General features: G+C 36.6%; 1 protein-coding gene across 2 annotated transcripts in view; it reads right to left on the reverse strand.

Moving 5' to 3' along the window:
- CNTN1 (contactin 1) overlaps window positions 744-17,354 on the reverse strand; it is a 406,368-nt gene continuing 389,757 nt past the window's right edge. For both annotated transcript variants that reach the window (XM_005680162.3, XM_005680161.3), the window contains exon 24: window positions 744-3,231. In XM_005680162.3, the coding sequence (XP_005680219.1) occupies window positions 3,155-3,231 (77 nt within the window). In that variant the 3' untranslated portion in view covers window positions 744-3,154. The remainder of the gene's footprint in view (window positions 3,232-17,354) is intronic.

Genomic DNA, 17,354 nt, shown 5'->3' on the forward strand with positions numbered 1-17,354 from the left:
TTTTTCAAATTCTCCAGGTTATCCTGATGGACAACCAGGTTTGAGGACAACTAACAAGGAAAATGCACTCACAGAAAGAAGCTTTGATCTCCCAAAGCCTGGAGAATTAGAGACGGGGTCAGTCCTGGGTCAAATACCAAAAGTAAAATATTAGAATGGAAGTAATATAATATTTAGGGTCAAGAAACAGAGGCAGGGTCCAAAAGGGGAGACAGGGTACAGGGTGGAAGCAAGCTTCATGAAACAGGAAGAGAGGGCAGAATGCCAGTGAGAAATCACAATCAGAACACAGGGGAGGATGTAAGGAAGGCAGAAACCTCTAGGATTCAGCATTTGAGGTTCAGTCTGGCTCAGGACTCAGAGAAGGCTTCACCTGTACCAGATTCCTGTTTGCACAGCTATGCTTTTAAGCAAATTCCTCCATTAAGAGTATCAGCTCATTCAGGGTTTAACCAGTCTTGTTTTTTCAGTATCTAACAGCTTGCATTAGTGTCCAGCATAAGACTGAGTGACATGCACTGACTTCTCCATAAACTGAAGTCATCTCCCAGGTGATCGCATGTCATTGTAATGCCAGTGTGTGCATGTATATGTTTGTATGCATATTTTTTTTGTAGAATGCTTCAAACAGTGAACTGTTGTTTTGTTTAATGTGTAATATTTTTTCCATGTTATTAAATTTTTAATGAAAATCCTCTAAAAATGAATTTTCAAAGTCAGGTAAATTGAAAGGACAGTTGTTATTTCTTGGGTAACAGTAAGACATTTATTTCTTTATAATTTTTTTTTCATTCATAAAAAGGACAAAGCACAGTCCTATGCTACTCCATTGAAAAAAATGATAAAAAATAACTAAAAAAATCAATTCAATATTTATCAGTATCAAATAAAACTACTACCACCTTTCCTTGAAATACAAAGAAACAACAGATGTATCTATCACTATATAAAGTTTAATTAAGAATCTTGTGTCTTAAAGCAGATGATGCATTAGTTAGCTTGACAACAGTTTAAATCTGATGGTCCCAGTCAAATTTGTACACGTCTATGAGGAAATGAAAGCTTGAATTATCAGTGTATGAGAGATTTTACTCTATTTTATCTCTGTCACAAATTTAAAATTAAACAAACAACCTTCAAAGTCTGTTTACTTCTTATCTGTCAGAACCATTTCATGCAAAATCTAACCAGTTTTGCTCTTTATTACCATACATAAGAAAATAAAAGGCAAGCATGCATTTGGCAAAATATTTAGTTGTTGATTATATAAAAATGCCCAACATGGGTCACATTGCAAAAGGAAAACCCCAAAGTGGAACAATGAAAACACAAACATTTGTACAGAAGGCTTACAGAATATTTGTTTCCCAAAAGTATGAAGAGATTTTGTGGCTTTTTCAAATAATTAAATTTTTTATGAAATCTGGCAATGATCTCAGACTGTTGACATACTTCTACTGGGGAATCATCCCTTTCACTTGTTTTTAAAAAGTTTCATTTTATAACAAAGAGTTAAATGTAAACTAATGAAATATTTATTGGTATTTTCATAATGAAAGCTCTAAACATTTACACATAGATATATAGTACAAAAATTATACAAATTAAAGAAAAGGGGGTAAAATAGTATTAGATCTATTTTGCTTCCTGTAGATATTTTTATGAACCTATAAGGTATCCTTTCTAAAAAGATAAACTCTATCTCTAATTAGCTAGCAAGGTTGTGCTAATAAAATAGGATTATACCTCTTGAAGCATCAGACATTGCACTATTTCATTAGCCAGCTAATCCTTTATTACTTGACTTCTTTCACATCCACACTCAAACATATGTCCCTGCACACCATGGAGAATGAAGAAATGTGCATCTTCCTTTCCAGGTCTTATAAAAACCTAAAATACCAACACTTGGGAGATACCACTGCACAGACAAGCTATTTGTCTCCTCCCAGCCTTCTAGTTTTGGATACTTTTCAAAGTACCATTAACAAACCTTGATTTGGTATTTTTAGCCAGTTTTCGGTATTGCATTGAAGCAGGAAATGAATTTAAAACTAAATTTAAAAAATAATGGGAAATACTGTAGTTTTTCCAAGCTACAGGTGATTTCTTGATCCCACACCTTTAACAAAGAAAGGTTTTACTTAGAATGAAGCAGAAAAACAAAGACACTAGAATATTAGATAATTCTGATATTCACTTAACTGACATTTATCCCTAGCTATGTAAAGCCTGTCACATCTCAATTAAAAAAATGGGAGCTCTCTACTTTTTAAAATTGATCATTTCACGTATGAATAAATACAGCAACATGATGATACTCTATCACAAGAGCTATGGTTTTTGAGGTTTGAAATCGATAATAAGAAAAGCATAAAAGAACATCAGAGTAGAATACAAAAGTAAAAAAAAAAAAACTTCATATAGTATGTTAATTTTACTATTAAAAAACTAACTTAAAAGAATTACTGATTCTGAAAACCAAATGTTTAGAAAATTACTTGCTTCCAAAATAGGAATACTGATCATAAGTTCTAGAATTTGGTTTTCAATATTCAAAATCTTCCAACTTATTCAATAAAATGATTTGGTATTGGAGATTATGTCTAATTCTTCAGTTCTATTTTTTTTTTTCTAAGAAAACTCAAAATGTCAAGAATGATAGGGGCCATTCAAAAATATGCAGGACCCAAAACAGAGAGGATAGTACAAGAGACTATAGTACTCTTACATTTACCACATACGATCAACACTTCAACCTCTATTATATTTCACAACTTGTTATTAAATTTAAAGCACCTGTGTATGGTGATTTTACTTTCACTCTACAGCCTATAGTATTGAATTGAACACTGTAACTTGTCCCATTGGATTAAATCATGCAACTGTCACAGAATCAGTTTAAGTGGTTTATAAGGCATATTGGAACGAGTTAAAAATCATTTTATATTCATTTAAAAGTTTATTCTTTTGGATGAAGGGGTTCCTGAATGCCTCAGTCATAACATATGTTGTGAATCAGTTGGATAGTTTGTTAAATTATGATTTATTTGGCTTAGCATGGAGCCGCAGGGATTGGAAGGACCTGTAGTCATCATAGGGATGAAGGGTGTTCTCTGAGCTGGGCTGGGAAAAGCAGGTTGTCACACCACATTCAGAATTCCAAGTAGACAAGGATGCCAAGGGCAGGCAGCAGGAAGCCGAGAAGACATGGTGATAAGATGGATGCACCTATAATGCAAATCAAACACGTGCTTATTAGTTCATTGATAACAGTCACTATTGCTCATTTCCCCTGCTTTGCGGAAGACCATATTATGTAAACCCTGAAAAACAAGTGTTTCCTTCAAAAAAAAATACCAGCTTCTCTTAGTCTTAAGTGACTTAGTAAAAATAGAAATGGTTGATCAAGGATTTTGTGTGTGAAAGTGCATAGACTATTTATACCACGAGTTCATATAAATCATTTAAGATAATAAGATCACAAATGTTTCTATTTTTCCTGTGATTCAGCAGTCCTAAACTTCTACTAGAAGGCACTAGGTCAAGAAACATACATACATAAGTGAAAAATCATAAGTAAGCTGTGACACAATAAGATGAAAAGATGCCGCAAAAATGCAAATAATGTTAAACCTGGGACAATGACATTGAGGAGGAGAAGAGGACAATAGAAGATGAGATGGTTGGATGACATCACCGACTCGATGGACATGAGTTTGAACAAGCTCTGGGAGTTGATGACGGACAGGGAATCCTGGCATGCTGCAGTCCATTATGTCACAAAGAGTCAGACATGCTAAGCGACTGAACTGAATGACATTATATGTATACTGGAAGATATTACATGGTTTCATATCCCATATATCAATAGTTTTAAAACATGTAGGGACTTATACACAATGCTTTGAGAAATGTATTTTTGATAATAATAATCTATTCAAATTTGTGTCTAAAGAACAATTGCCCTGAAATACTAATGCTGTGATTTAAGAATAAAAATGATGTGATATTCTATATACTTAAAATACACCTTGAGTGCCATCTAGAAGGGCTCTTCCTGCGCTAAGGAAATTTATGGATCTAAGTCCAGCATCACTGGAATTCTTGAGAAAGGGTTGAAAAGTGGGATCAAAAAAGTATACTCTTCCTTTCAACTCTCCACAATTATTAAGTACTCTTTTCAATGAACGCATTGCTGGGAAGAGTGGCAGGCTAAAAATACAGTCAACAGATTGCAAGTATAATAGATTTGTGTCTATTTGTGTAAATATAATAGATTTTTGGAAGTTCTCTAAATTTGAAACTTTAAGTCATTGTTATCAACTATATCAACAGCTGTCTAAATATCCCTTTCTTTACAATATTCTCCTTACATTTCAAAAGACTCAAGATTGAAGAGAAGAATCTTCTCTTCAATTTGGTCATTGAAAGCACAGTCATACTCCTTGTAAGGTGGACAATGATTGTGTCTACCTATATTCCGCTATTGCCCTGTTAGCAGCATTTGGTACTGCATGGAAAATGTAAGAGAGAAAACATTATGAGATACACATAAAGGGGTTCTTAGAAGTGAGCAGGGCAGTGAAGGCAAAAGTGAGGGCAGAATAGTAGGCACAATATAATCGGTCCTCAAGTAGCTGCCTCGTTATGGAGATGCTGCATAACAGCACTACCAGTAGCAACGATGACACTAATAATAACTCTGATAGCTGCTATTCACGGCTCTGTAATTACAAGACAGAAACCACACTGGCCCTTTATGTGTTTTGTGATATTTATACAGTAGTCTAAGGTGGTACAACTTACTATCCTGACTCTATAGATTTGTTGTTGCTGTTCAGTCACTCAATCACGTCCGACTTTGCAACACCATGGACTGAGGCATGCTGGGCTTCCCTGTCCTTCACCATCTCCTGAAGTATGCTCAAACTCATGTCCATTGAATTGGTGATGCCATACGACCATCTCATAATCTGTCATCTCCTTTTCCTCCTGTTCTCAATCTTTCCCAGCATCAGGGTCTTTTCCAATGAGTTGGCTGTTTGCATTAGGTGGCAAAGTATTGGAGCTTCAGCTTCAGCATCAGTCCTTCCAATGAACATTTAGGGTTGATTTCCTTTAGAATTGACTGGTTTGATCTCCTTGAAGCCCAAGGGACTCTCAAGAGTCTTCTCCAGCACAGTATGAAAGCGTCAGTTCTTCAGAGCTCAGCCTTTTTTGTGATCCAACTCTCATATCCATACATGACTACTAGAAAAACCATAGCTTTGACAATATACACCTTTGTCGGCAAAGCGATATCTCTGCTTTTTAAAATGCTATCTAAGTTTGTCACAGCTTTTCTTCCAAGGAGCAAGTGTGTCTTAATTTCATGCCTACACTTTATAGATTATGTAACTCAGATTCAGAGAAAATTACTGCTTAAGACCAGTAGCCAGTAGAAGGCAGAGCCAGGATTAGATCTCAGACCAGCCTGGCTCCAAAGTCCATGCTCTTTCTACAGATCACTTGCTGCCACTTTCTACAGATCACTTTGGAAAGGAACCAAGTCTAGAAAAGCGCTAGAAGGCTACATCCTGCACTTCAAGTGTCAAGGCAGAGCACTGGAGGAAAACAAACGACAAAGGGGAAAGTAGAGCTCCTAAGCTGTTTCCAGGGGTATTTGTTCTTGTAGTTTTCCTTCTCTTTTTGTACATAGATATTTTAAAACTAAACCTCAGCACACATATTATTTTATTCAATAAGATGGCCAATAATGACCTCAATCACACAGAAAAATATTAGTTTTCAATGTTTGACCTAATTTAAATGATCTTTCCTAAAGACCTTTGTCTGAGAATGACAGCGGGGTCTCTGAAATGCTCTGTCCTTCGACCACAAATCACATTAGTGATGGGTACACATTCGTGTATTTGCCTCAATATGTGGGTTGTCTCAGTACAAACTGTGGCAACAGAAAGAAGGTTAGTCAACTGTGAATGCCATTTTGAAGTTTTGGTGTTAGTATGAAAACAAAATATAATTTCCTAACTTGTGGCTGCAACATCAGGATATTTGATTTATTTAAAATAAACTCTTCAAGTTTATGTGTGTTATATTTAATTTCCCTAATGGCTCAAGCCTATGTAATTGTGGTCTTCATCTTCAATTCTCTTCTACATTCTAAACACAAATTAGAGACCTCACTGAATTGCTATTTAAAGCCATTTTAAATGTGGGATCCCCATATTCTTGAGGGGTTTTAAACATATATTCTTTTTTTACCTAACAAAATGTATATAATATTGCTATCAAGAATAATTTCAGTACTTACATGGTTAGTTGAAAACATGTATTTTGCATCAGTGCAAGGAGACCTGGATTCGATCCCTGGGTTGGGATCATCCCCTGGAGAAGGGAAAGGCTACCCACTCCAGTATTCTGGCCTGGAGAATTCCATGGACTGTATAGTCCATGGTTTCAAAGAGCTGGACGCAATTGAGCAACTTTCACTTTCACTGAATATCAAACATGAACAAATCATCAGTCTGGTTAATTACTTTTGCCTATAAGAACTCATGTAAAGCCTATTTAGAATACTATGTCATTGGGTTTCTGATTTTTTTTTTACCCTAAACTGCCTAGTTACACATTGAGAAGAGAAATTTAAGTAAAAAACAAGCAGTACTTAACCATCTTTTCAGGTTTTATGGTAAGTAGACAGTCACTCTAGGCTTCCTTGGTGGCTCAGTGGTAAAGAGTCCACCTGCCAATGCAGGAGATGGGGGTTTGATTAGTGGGTGGGGAATATCCCCTGGAGAAGAAAATGGCAACCCACTCCAGTATTCTTTCTTGGGAAATCCCATGGACAGAGGAGCCTGGGGGGTTACAGTCCATGGGGTCACAAAGAGTCAGACATGACTGAGCGACTGAGCACTGAGCACGAGCACAAGACAGTCACTCTAGTCAGCTTTTAATACAAATGTCTTTTCTGATGCTTAAGTTTGGACATGCTCCAACCCTAACTGCTAACGTTTGCTGTCATTTTCTCCTTGTGGTGTCATGTTTTATGTTCACAATTTTTAACATCTCTAGATTGTGAACAACTTCAGGACAGGGAATATATTCAAATTATATTTTCAGCTGTGTTGTCTAATACCAAGCCCAACATATAGTAATTCAACTATAAAGTTATGATATAGATAATTCTTACAGTTAAAAGCCCTGAATCTTTTCTGATTGTGGAGTACAAGGTCAGAAAGACAGTAAAGGGGTAAGACATGGGGGTTGAAAGAAGAAGACAAAGACAACCACTGTGACCTACATCTCTTATCAGAGAAACAATGTTAAAAACCTGCAACATCAGAAAGGCCTTATTTTACTCCTCAGCCCAAAGTGTTCTCCAACTTGTCTTGGTAGGATGTTACTTTGGATTCCTTCAAAGTCTTATTCTTGGTCTTGGGCTGAGGGAAGAGAGTGTTTTGATAAGATGATTTATCCCCATCTTCATATATATCAGACATGTTAGGTATACATCAGTGTGTATTTGTGTTGAATTCAATAAAACTCCCTCTGGGATAGCAGCAAGTTTGGAGAATATAAAAGTCTGTCTGGGATTGACAGTAAAAATCAGCTCAGAGTGAAAAAAAAAAACAAAAACCCAAAGTGACCTGTCTTTATTTAGGTTAGTAGTATGAGAGAGAAAGATAATGCCAACTGTGAAACATTTCTAAGATCATGCAGCAACTAGAAAATGCAAGAACAGCCCCATCATTGAATGGCCAGTGTTGACTTACTAATAATATTCCATACCTTCTTTACTGTTCCTATCTTTTACTAGGAACATGCAGCAGGTAAACCACTCTCCCCTCATGATGGATCCCTGGCATGCTAAGTCACTTTAGTCATATCCAGCTCTTTGCGACCCCATGGACTGGGGCCTACCAGGGTCCTCTCTCCATGAGATTCTCCAGGCAAGAATACTGGAATGGGTTGCCATTTCCTTTTCCAGGGGATCTTCCCAACCCAGGGATTGAACCCAGGTCTCCTGCATCTCCTGCACTGGCAGGTGGGTTCTTTACCACTAGCACCACCTGGGAAGCCCCATGAGGGGTCCCGACCCTACTCAATTCCTGATACTCCTGGCCTTATCTTAGAAACAGCAAATAACTCAGAACTGATTGCTTCTTCCCTTAAACCCTCCTCTAGATTATTCAGCAAGAACTCAAACCTTACATAAGATGTTTCTCCCTCCTGCTTGAGTGCTGCTCCATGCCTGTGTTGAGGTGTGTTTCCTTGTTACATCTAGGCGCTTACAGATGGTCTGACTGCCTGTCAGAGTACGACTTTGTACTTGGTCTTTGGATGTTTAGATTTTGAGAACAAATAGGCAAATATGAAGATCTGTCAGCAGGCCACCGTCCTGCCAGGAGATGTAAGGGTGTACTAAGAATAGTGTCATGGGGCTCTAGAGCCAAGCAAGGATAATGAAGTTCACATTCTGCCTCTGCTTTCGATTCGCTAGGTAATGCTGAGCATGTTCTTTAATCTTTTTATGTCCTAGTTCTTTCAAATAAGAAACAGGAATAACATATCTCATGTCTTTATTGTGAGAAGACATGGAGAAGATGTGTATCAATGGTTCTTCCATGTGTTTTAGCAGCATAACCTTTCTTCAGAAGCAATCATATGCGGAAGCTGTTTAACTGAACAAGAGGGAGAGGGGATGCTTTATTTAGAGATGGGCCTGGGGCAGATATTTTTGACCTCCTTTACATTCATGCTGATTCCTGTACTCCCCCAAGCCCATCACTCCAGAAAATGAGTGGCGCTTTGCTTATCACAGTTTGAAAATAGTTGTTTTATGTAGAGCACTTCAAAAAATGCATGGCTGATAGAAAACTCCCATAAATGACAGTGATTCATACATTTGATGTTGTTCATCTCTTTATATAATCCTAGATTATATTTTTTAAAAATAGTTAGATAAAAACAAAGGAAAACAATAGAGAAAGTAGGTGTGCCCCCTGCACAAAACTTACATTGGAAACCTATATGCCTACTTACTGCTCCCCAATCATATATTGTGTCCTGTTCGATCACAAACATCCCTGAAATGTCCTTTCACATATCAATACAGGGGATATTGCACTTTTCTGTAGTTGTCTAGCTCAAGGTGCAGAGAAGGCAATGGCAACCCACTTCAGTACTCTTGCCTGGAAAATCCCATGGGCAGAGAAGCCTGGTAGGCTGCCATCTATGGGGTCGCAAAGAGTCGGACACGACTGAAGCAATTTAGCAGCAGTAGTTCAAGGTGATCTCCTTGGTGACATGGTAATTGGGGATTCTTTGTTTTAATTCACTGGAACTCAATGAAGAAAAAGCTGATTTTGCACTGCTTTGGGACAGCTAGAGCCAGTTAACTGAACACTTGTGTCTGCCACGTTTCTGGCATTTATCTCTTCTTCCTTTGCTGATTGCCTCACATTCTCAGACTGACTCCTCAAGATAGACCAGAGTGTGAAGCTCACAATTATACATTCTTAAAAGCAAAGAGATGATTTCTTTTAACGCCAACTCCAGTGAGGAAACTCTTAAGGAAAAATTCTTATTTAAGAAGTCTGAGTCATACACCTACTGTAAAACCAATATTGTGGCTGAATTAGTGGATTTGTGTGATTGAACTAGATTAGAGTAGGTGCCCATCTCATCCCTCAGTCAATCACTCTGGCCAAGGAGAAGGGTCAGTTAAGACTTTAACCTTTCTAATCTCAGGTATTAATTAAGAGCTTTGTTTTTGGAGTTAGCTTAACCATTTCAGCCTCCTGACTCTATTACTCCTTGGCTGTGTACCTTTTAGAAAATATTTTGTATCTGTTTACCAATTAGATGTTGTGAGGATTAAGTGAGAAAATGGCACTTATTTTCCTAAATTTTGTGACAGAGATGGGTGAAAACAAAGTTAAAGGAGGAAAAACTGTTTCTTACTTTGAAATTCTGACACATAATTTAATGTATGAATGAATTTTCTGACCAAGAGACCAAGATCATTTTTTTTTTAATATCACACACTCCAGTTTTCTTGCAGGACTTAACATGAAGGATCTGAAGTCTTTTGAGGCAAAAAAAAAAAAAAAACAAAACTATTTAAAATTTGTCTCGACTACTGGGATTTTATTAAATGTCTCAGACAAAACAATTATAGATTTGTTATTGGTAAATTAATTTCTAGGCTTTGCATCTTATATGTCTCTTCTCTCTTTCATATTCACTCTTACATTTCTAAAGAAGTAGGTAAACCAGTTTTAAAAGTCCTCATAATTATAAACTCATCATGCCCCAAAATCATATCAAAATTAGGTTATTTAGCATGTGCTTGTTGGCCAATAATAGACCGTATGTTTACAGTTCCCAGCAAATAACCAGACATCACTCTATGTGCTTGCTCCTTTCTCAAGGAGGAAATGCATTCTTGCAGTTTAGCATTTCCTGATAGGGAAAGGACTAGAGTCAACAGTAAGGAAAAGTATACAACTGCCAGCATAAGTAGCCGGCAAACCATATACATTTCTTCTGGCCCTTTTCCTGATTCCCACCTGTTTTTTTTTTTTTTTTTTTTTTTTTTTTTTTTTAGCTGACAAATCAAGGGATTTTATTGGGAAAGGGTGCCTGGGCAGAGAGCAGGAGGGAAAAGAAACCCAGGACTGCTGAGCGACATGGTTCACAGTCTCAGTATTTTATGGTGATAAGATCAGTTTCCTGGTTGTCTCTGCCCAATTACTCTGTCTCACGCATACATTGCTCAGCCAAGGTGGATGCCAACGAGGATTCTGGGAGGTGGTAGGATACGTGGAGTCTCCTTTTGACCTTTCCTGGATTCTTTCAGTTTGTCCACCCTATTTTTCATCCTTGCCTAGAATCTGGTAAAGAATTTTCAGTAAAACTCCTGTAACTAGTAAGGTTAACCTTAAAATTTACTCTGGGCCATATACCAGAACAGTTATTTTTATAAATTGCCTAAGAAGAATTAAAAGAGATATCTTTTTAAAAGTTAGTTCTTTCTGCTAACTCTTGGGGGAAATGTTGAGAAAGTTTTCAATGTTATCTCAGTTATTATAAGCATAAATGCCTGCCTTTGATAAAATGGAATAATCTAATCTATTTTTAAGAGTTTCTAGAAAAGAAAAAAAAGAAATAAAGTATTAAAATGGATTTTTTTCTTTGAGATACTGTAGACTTTTTATATATTTGATTTTTTTTTTTTTTGCTTTGAGATCTATTTTATTATAGTGCCTATGTGGTATCAGCTTGCTTATTTTGTGTTTTATAATTTTTTCTCCTACATCTCTTTCAGATAGCAGAACACTAAGCTGTGTGAAGAAGAGAAAAAGACAATTTAAGACCTATTTATAGTCCTGTCGATAGCTAGTTGTGTAACTTTGAGAAAAGAGAAACTTTGGACTTAAGATATGACTCTGAGGCTGGCGTGATCTTTGTGCATTTTACTTGTCAAGGCTATTTATTTGTTCTTGGGTTCTTAGTATGGCTATTAATAGGTGATTCCATGCAAACCATGATTAATTTAAGAATGTCAGGGATTGAGCCATAAACTTTATAAAGATGTTTATTATATTTCTCCTTGTCTACAATAATCTAAGTTGATATTTGTTTATATATACATTAAAAGCTTGATTATGTAAGTGATAGTGGTTATGATGGTTCTTTAAAACTGGTGAAACCCACTAATCTTGTTACTCCTATTTGTTTGGCAATTATAAACACATATTTCAAGCAAAATAGTGTTGTTTTTGGCAAGGGTATATGATTTGCTGGCAGCTTATTCTGGTAGTTGTATGCTTTCCTTACTGTTGACTCTGGTCCTTTCCCTATCAGGAAATGCTAGATTGCAAGGATGCATTTCCTCTTTGAGAAAGGAGCAAGCATTTCTAATAGAGTGATGACTGCTTATTTGTTGGGAAATGTGAACATAACTTCTGTCTATTATTGGCCAACAGTTCAGTTCAGTTCAGTCGTTCATTCGTGTCCGACTCTTTGCGACCCCATGGACTGCAGCACACCAGGCCTCCCTGTTCATCACCAACTCCTGGAGCTTACTCAAACTCATGTCCATTGAGTCGGTGATGCCATCCAACCATCTCATCCTCTGTCGTCCCCTTTTCTTCCTGCCTTCAATCTTTCCCAGCATCAGGGTCTTTTCAAATGAGTCAGTTCTTCGCATCAGGTGGCCAAGGTATTGGAGTTTCAGCTTCAATATCAGTCTTTCTAATTCCAATTCAGGACTGCCAATTCAGAACTGATCTCCTTTAGGATGGACTGGTTGGACCTCCTTGCTGATTAGGGTTAGGGTTAATAAGCACATGGTGCATAGCCTTATTTTGATATGACTTTTGGGCAAGATGAGGCTATAAGGCTGAGGACTTTTAAAACTGGCTTACCTACTCTTTTAGAAATGTAAGATGAGGCCTTCACTAAAGCATGAGACTTGACATTAAGAAAAATTCCACTTGAATACTGTTATCCTCTCTTGAGTGTGTAACCTCCTGCAAGGTACTTAATCTCTCAGAGTCTCCATTTCTTTATCAGCAAAATGGGGAATACTTCCATAGCACAGTATTCATGATAATTAAATGAAAAAAAGTTAAAAATACATAGTAAGCACCATCTGATAATTATGAATTTGAAATATGACATTTGGTGCATTCATTTAAAAATTACTACTTAGTGAATATCTATGAGAATAAATTGAGCATGGGATGAGACCAAAGAGACTCAGTGCTCTCTTCTCTTCTGTGCTATAAATTGTTTGACGTACCTATAATGGATTTCAGGGGGTTAATTTTTTTCCTCAAAATCCTTAACAAATAACCTTCAAGCTTTTGCTTTTGTTATTCTCAAACAACCAGAGCCAGCTTACTGGATCACCTTTGCTTTTGGTGCTAGAAATAGCTCACTGGCAGAATATTCTAACATGGATAGCCCTGGAATAAAACTAACTGGTCATGAAAGTCAATTTTTCTTAAACTCATCAGTGTATATAATCAAAGAAATTAAAATGAAGAAATCCAAAAAAGGGAAGTAGGTAGATACATCTTACTACAAAGCTCACTGAATTTTTTTTTAGTTCTTTTTAAAAATAAATTTGAGTAAGTAATCTTTTGCTGATTTTAATACTCATGCTTATGGTCATGATAGGCAAAATGTTTGCTTATAGGTAAGACCACGGAGCAAAAAAGCTTAGTCATGCTCCTAGACATCATAACTATTTATTCATAGAGGATCTATTCTGTTTAGGCATCCTTAAAATTATAAGACAGATAATCTATTTTTAGCAGATACATATTTGCATGCCTATTTATGGTACTCATATTTGTGGGACAAGTCATCCTGCAGTTCTAGGAAAGGTTAGGTATCTTGCCTTTTAAATTTGCTTAGAATAGTAGATTTTTCAAAAGATGAGTGCTGAGGATGACACAGAAACTCCTCTGTCAACTGGCACTGTAATCCCTGTAATGGGAACTCTTTCAGTTTTACGTAACTGCTTTGTAGGACCCTAACTAGGCAGCCATCTTTCATCTGGCTGGCTACCTGGGGGTGGTTTCCAATTCACATGTCAGGTTTCAACAAAGAATAGATGCAGGTTAATTTAAATTTAAGTATTAACTCTACTTTTCTTTTCAAATCAAATCTTCACCTAACAATGAGGAAAACTCCAAAATTTAGATATACAGATAGTGGTAATATAAGAATAAAAATGATTTCTTTAAAACTACTTTATTTATTTATAAGTTTTCTTAAAACTGACCTAAGTAGCAATACTTGTCATTAAAAAATATGTGTTCAATAGGCAAAACACTCTCCAACATAAATCACAGCAGGATACTCTATAATCCACCTCCCAGAATACTGGAAATAAAAGCAAAAATAAACAAATGGGATCTAATTAAAATTAAAAGCTTCTGCACAACAAGGAAACTATAAGCAAGGTGAAAAGACAGCTTTCGTAATGGGAGAAAATAACAGTAAATGAAGCGACTGACAAACCACTAATCTCAAAAATATACAAGCAACTCCTGCAGCTCAATTCCAGAAAAATAAATGACCCAATCAAATAATGGGCCAAAGAACTAAATAGACATTTCTCCAAAGAAGACATACGGATGGCTAACAAACACATGAAAAGATGCTCAACATCACTCATTATCAGAGAAATGCAAATCAAAACCACAATGAGGTACCATTTCAAACCAGTCAGAAGGGCTGCGATCAAAAGTCTACAAGCAATAAATGCTGGAGAGGGTGTGGAGAAAAGGGAACCCTCTTACACTGTTAGTGGGAATTCAAATTAATACAGCCACTATGGAGAACAGTGTGGAGATTCCTTAAAAAACTGCAAATAGAACTGCCTTATGACCCAGCAATCCCACTGATGGGCATACACACCAAGGAAACCAGAATTGAAAGAGACACATTTACCCCAATGTTCATCTCAGCACTGTTTATAATAGCCAGGACATGGAAGCAACCTAGATGTCCATCAGCAGAGGAATGGATAAGAAAGCTGGGGTACATATACACAATGGAGTATTACTCAGCCATTAAAAAGAATACATTTGAATCAGTTCTAATGAGGTGGATGAAACTGGAGCCGATTATACAGAGTGAAGTAAGCCAGCAAGAAAAACACCAATACAGTATACTACATAGATATGGAATTTAGAAAGATGGTAATGATAACCCTGTATGCGAGACAGCAAAAGAGACACAGATGTATAGAACGGACTTTTGGACTCAGGGGGAGAGGGAGAGGGTGGGATGATTTGGGAGAATGGCATTGAAACATGTATACTATCATGTAAGAAACGAATCGCCAGTCTATGTTCGATACAGGATACAGGATGCTTGGGGCTGGTGCACGGGGATGATCAGGATATGGGGTGGGAGGTGGGAGTGGGGTTCAGGATTGGGAACTCATGTATTCCTGTGGCAGATTCATGTCAGTGTATGGCAAAACCAATACAGTATTGTAAAGCAAAATAAAGTAAAAATAAAAATTTTTTTAATTAAAAAAAAACAATAAAAAATATTTGTTCAAAAGATTATTTTTATTTAATTTACTAAGTGCCTGCTCTGTCCAGGAAATTTTTGCAATGTGTTATTTTGCTTAATTCTTATAATACAGTTAAATTTTGTCTCATTATCCTCATTTACAGATGAAAGGCCTAAGGGTCAGATTTGTCCACCTAGCAAAAGGCAAAATTGGCTTTTGAACTGAAACCTGGTCTCCGTGTTATTTTCTCTACTCCAAAGATGCTACATGAATGCTTCCTTCCGTAATGTAATGACTTGAGAATTAGAAAATATTACGAGTATCCAAACATCTCCATGCCACAGAAGTCAGACTCCAGTCCCCTACTGGTTAAATGTGGTGGTTCAGAGTCACAAATACTTAGATGCTTTCCCAGAGCAAAACCAGAAAAAAGTTCTATTTAATTTTTCTTTGCTTTGGGGCTATGACAAATAAGGGACTCACTTGTTTGAGGTGGTATTTTTTATTTAAGATTTTCCTTTTCAATTTGGTCCTGAACTGATATGTTTGTCAGACCTTGAGGCCTTAGTGCAAGATTCAGTGTCACACATCTATCATCAAGGATTAATGGGTGTCTCGCTGTTTTTCCACATACACGTGAAGTCCTTATAAGAAATTGTCTGAATTCATTGAACCTTCGCAGTTTTTAAAAGGATCATAATCAAGTGAAACTTCTTTTTGTACTTTCACAGAAGAAACAATTTCTCAGCTATTGTAACAATAGTCTGAAACATCTAAGGAGTTACTGGCTGAAATCAGCATTAATTACTCTAAAGGATTTATAAGAGTTTGTGCTGATTCAGTAGAAGATATAAAAATTTTTCAATAACTTTGGATGACATCTACATGGAATTTTTGTTCCGTTTATATATTTTTCAAAGTTTTTTTTTTCTTTTTTTTTTCCCCAAAAGGCTTATTCTTAGTTATGTTTCAGGGTACTAAGCCCTGAAATTTTAAGCTCTTCTAAATTCTTTTTAGGTTCACAAAGGATGGGGAAGCCTGGCATACTGCAATCCATGGGGTCACAAAGAGTCCGAAAAGACTTAGTGACCGCACAACAACAACAAAGTGGAAGAAAAGAAGGTTGAATTTCATCATGTGTATCAAGAGTTTATTTTAAAAGTCAACCTAGTAGTTACTCCTTGCTAACCAACAGGAATTCTGGGAAGTGCCTTAAGGAACCATTTTGTTTATACTGAACAAGTCAAATTCTTATATAGTGGGTGGAAATTGAAGCTCTTTTGTCAACATCTATTTTTCTAACCAGTATTCTTCCAGTCACTTTATTACAAAATATCTGGAGTAATTATTGACTTTTTCTCCACAAGACTGGTGTCTTGTGTCTTTATGCTTCATGAAAGTGTATTTGTTTTGTGACAGTGTATTCTATACAAAGGCACTATTAGATGTTGATTGATGATGATATATGAATATGCTTTAGGTAACATATGGAGAAGGAAACGGCAACCCACTCCAGCATTCCTGCCTGGAGAATCCCATGGATTGTAGTCTGTCAGGCTCCTCTGTCTATGGCATCACAAGAGTTGGATGTGACTTAGTGACTAAACCACCACCAAAATAACATAACTGTGAAGATATTAAGAGAAATATTATAAAATCTAGAAAGAAGTTTGAGTCTACTAATTTGCTTTGATATTTATTTCACCTGGACTGTCCTGCCTCCTTTCCCTGGCTTTTCCATGCTGGATTCCACATAGGAGCACCACCTCTCTCATTCTCTACCTTATCTGTTCTGTCATTAGTCTTTTTGCATCCTTCTGAATTACTTAGCTCAGTTAGTTGTTTGCCATTCATTTTTAATTACTCAGAATGAAAAACACAGAATCATTTTCAAAGTGCTTTTCTCTTTCATTTGCATACACCATCTTGGTCACCATGTATACTTGATTCCATCTCTAAGAGAGCTCTAGAATTTCTCTGCTCCACTGTCTCTCTCCACAGTCTGCCATAGTTATCCAGGACTTCATCACCTCTTACTTAAACACAAGAAAAAGTAAACAGATGAAAAAAAGCAATCTACCTCCTTTTCGATCTGTCTGTAACCTATAGTCTAACTATATTTACCTTCCTCTACTTTTGGAATCCTCCTTAAAGATACACTAAATGAGATGGCATTTTTATGTTTTTATGTGTGCTCAGAGTTAACACTTGTTTCCTCAAACTGAAGTGCTATTTTACCTCCTTTTACACCTGGAAAACACTCACTGATCAGAAAAGAGTCATCAAAGAATCATTCTTTTAAGTA

This window comes from Capra hircus, chromosome 5 (genome assembly GCF_001704415.2).
Source record: "Capra hircus breed San Clemente chromosome 5, ASM170441v1, whole genome shotgun sequence".
NCBI classification, from domain to species: Eukaryota; Metazoa; Chordata; class Mammalia; order Artiodactyla; family Bovidae; genus Capra; species Capra hircus.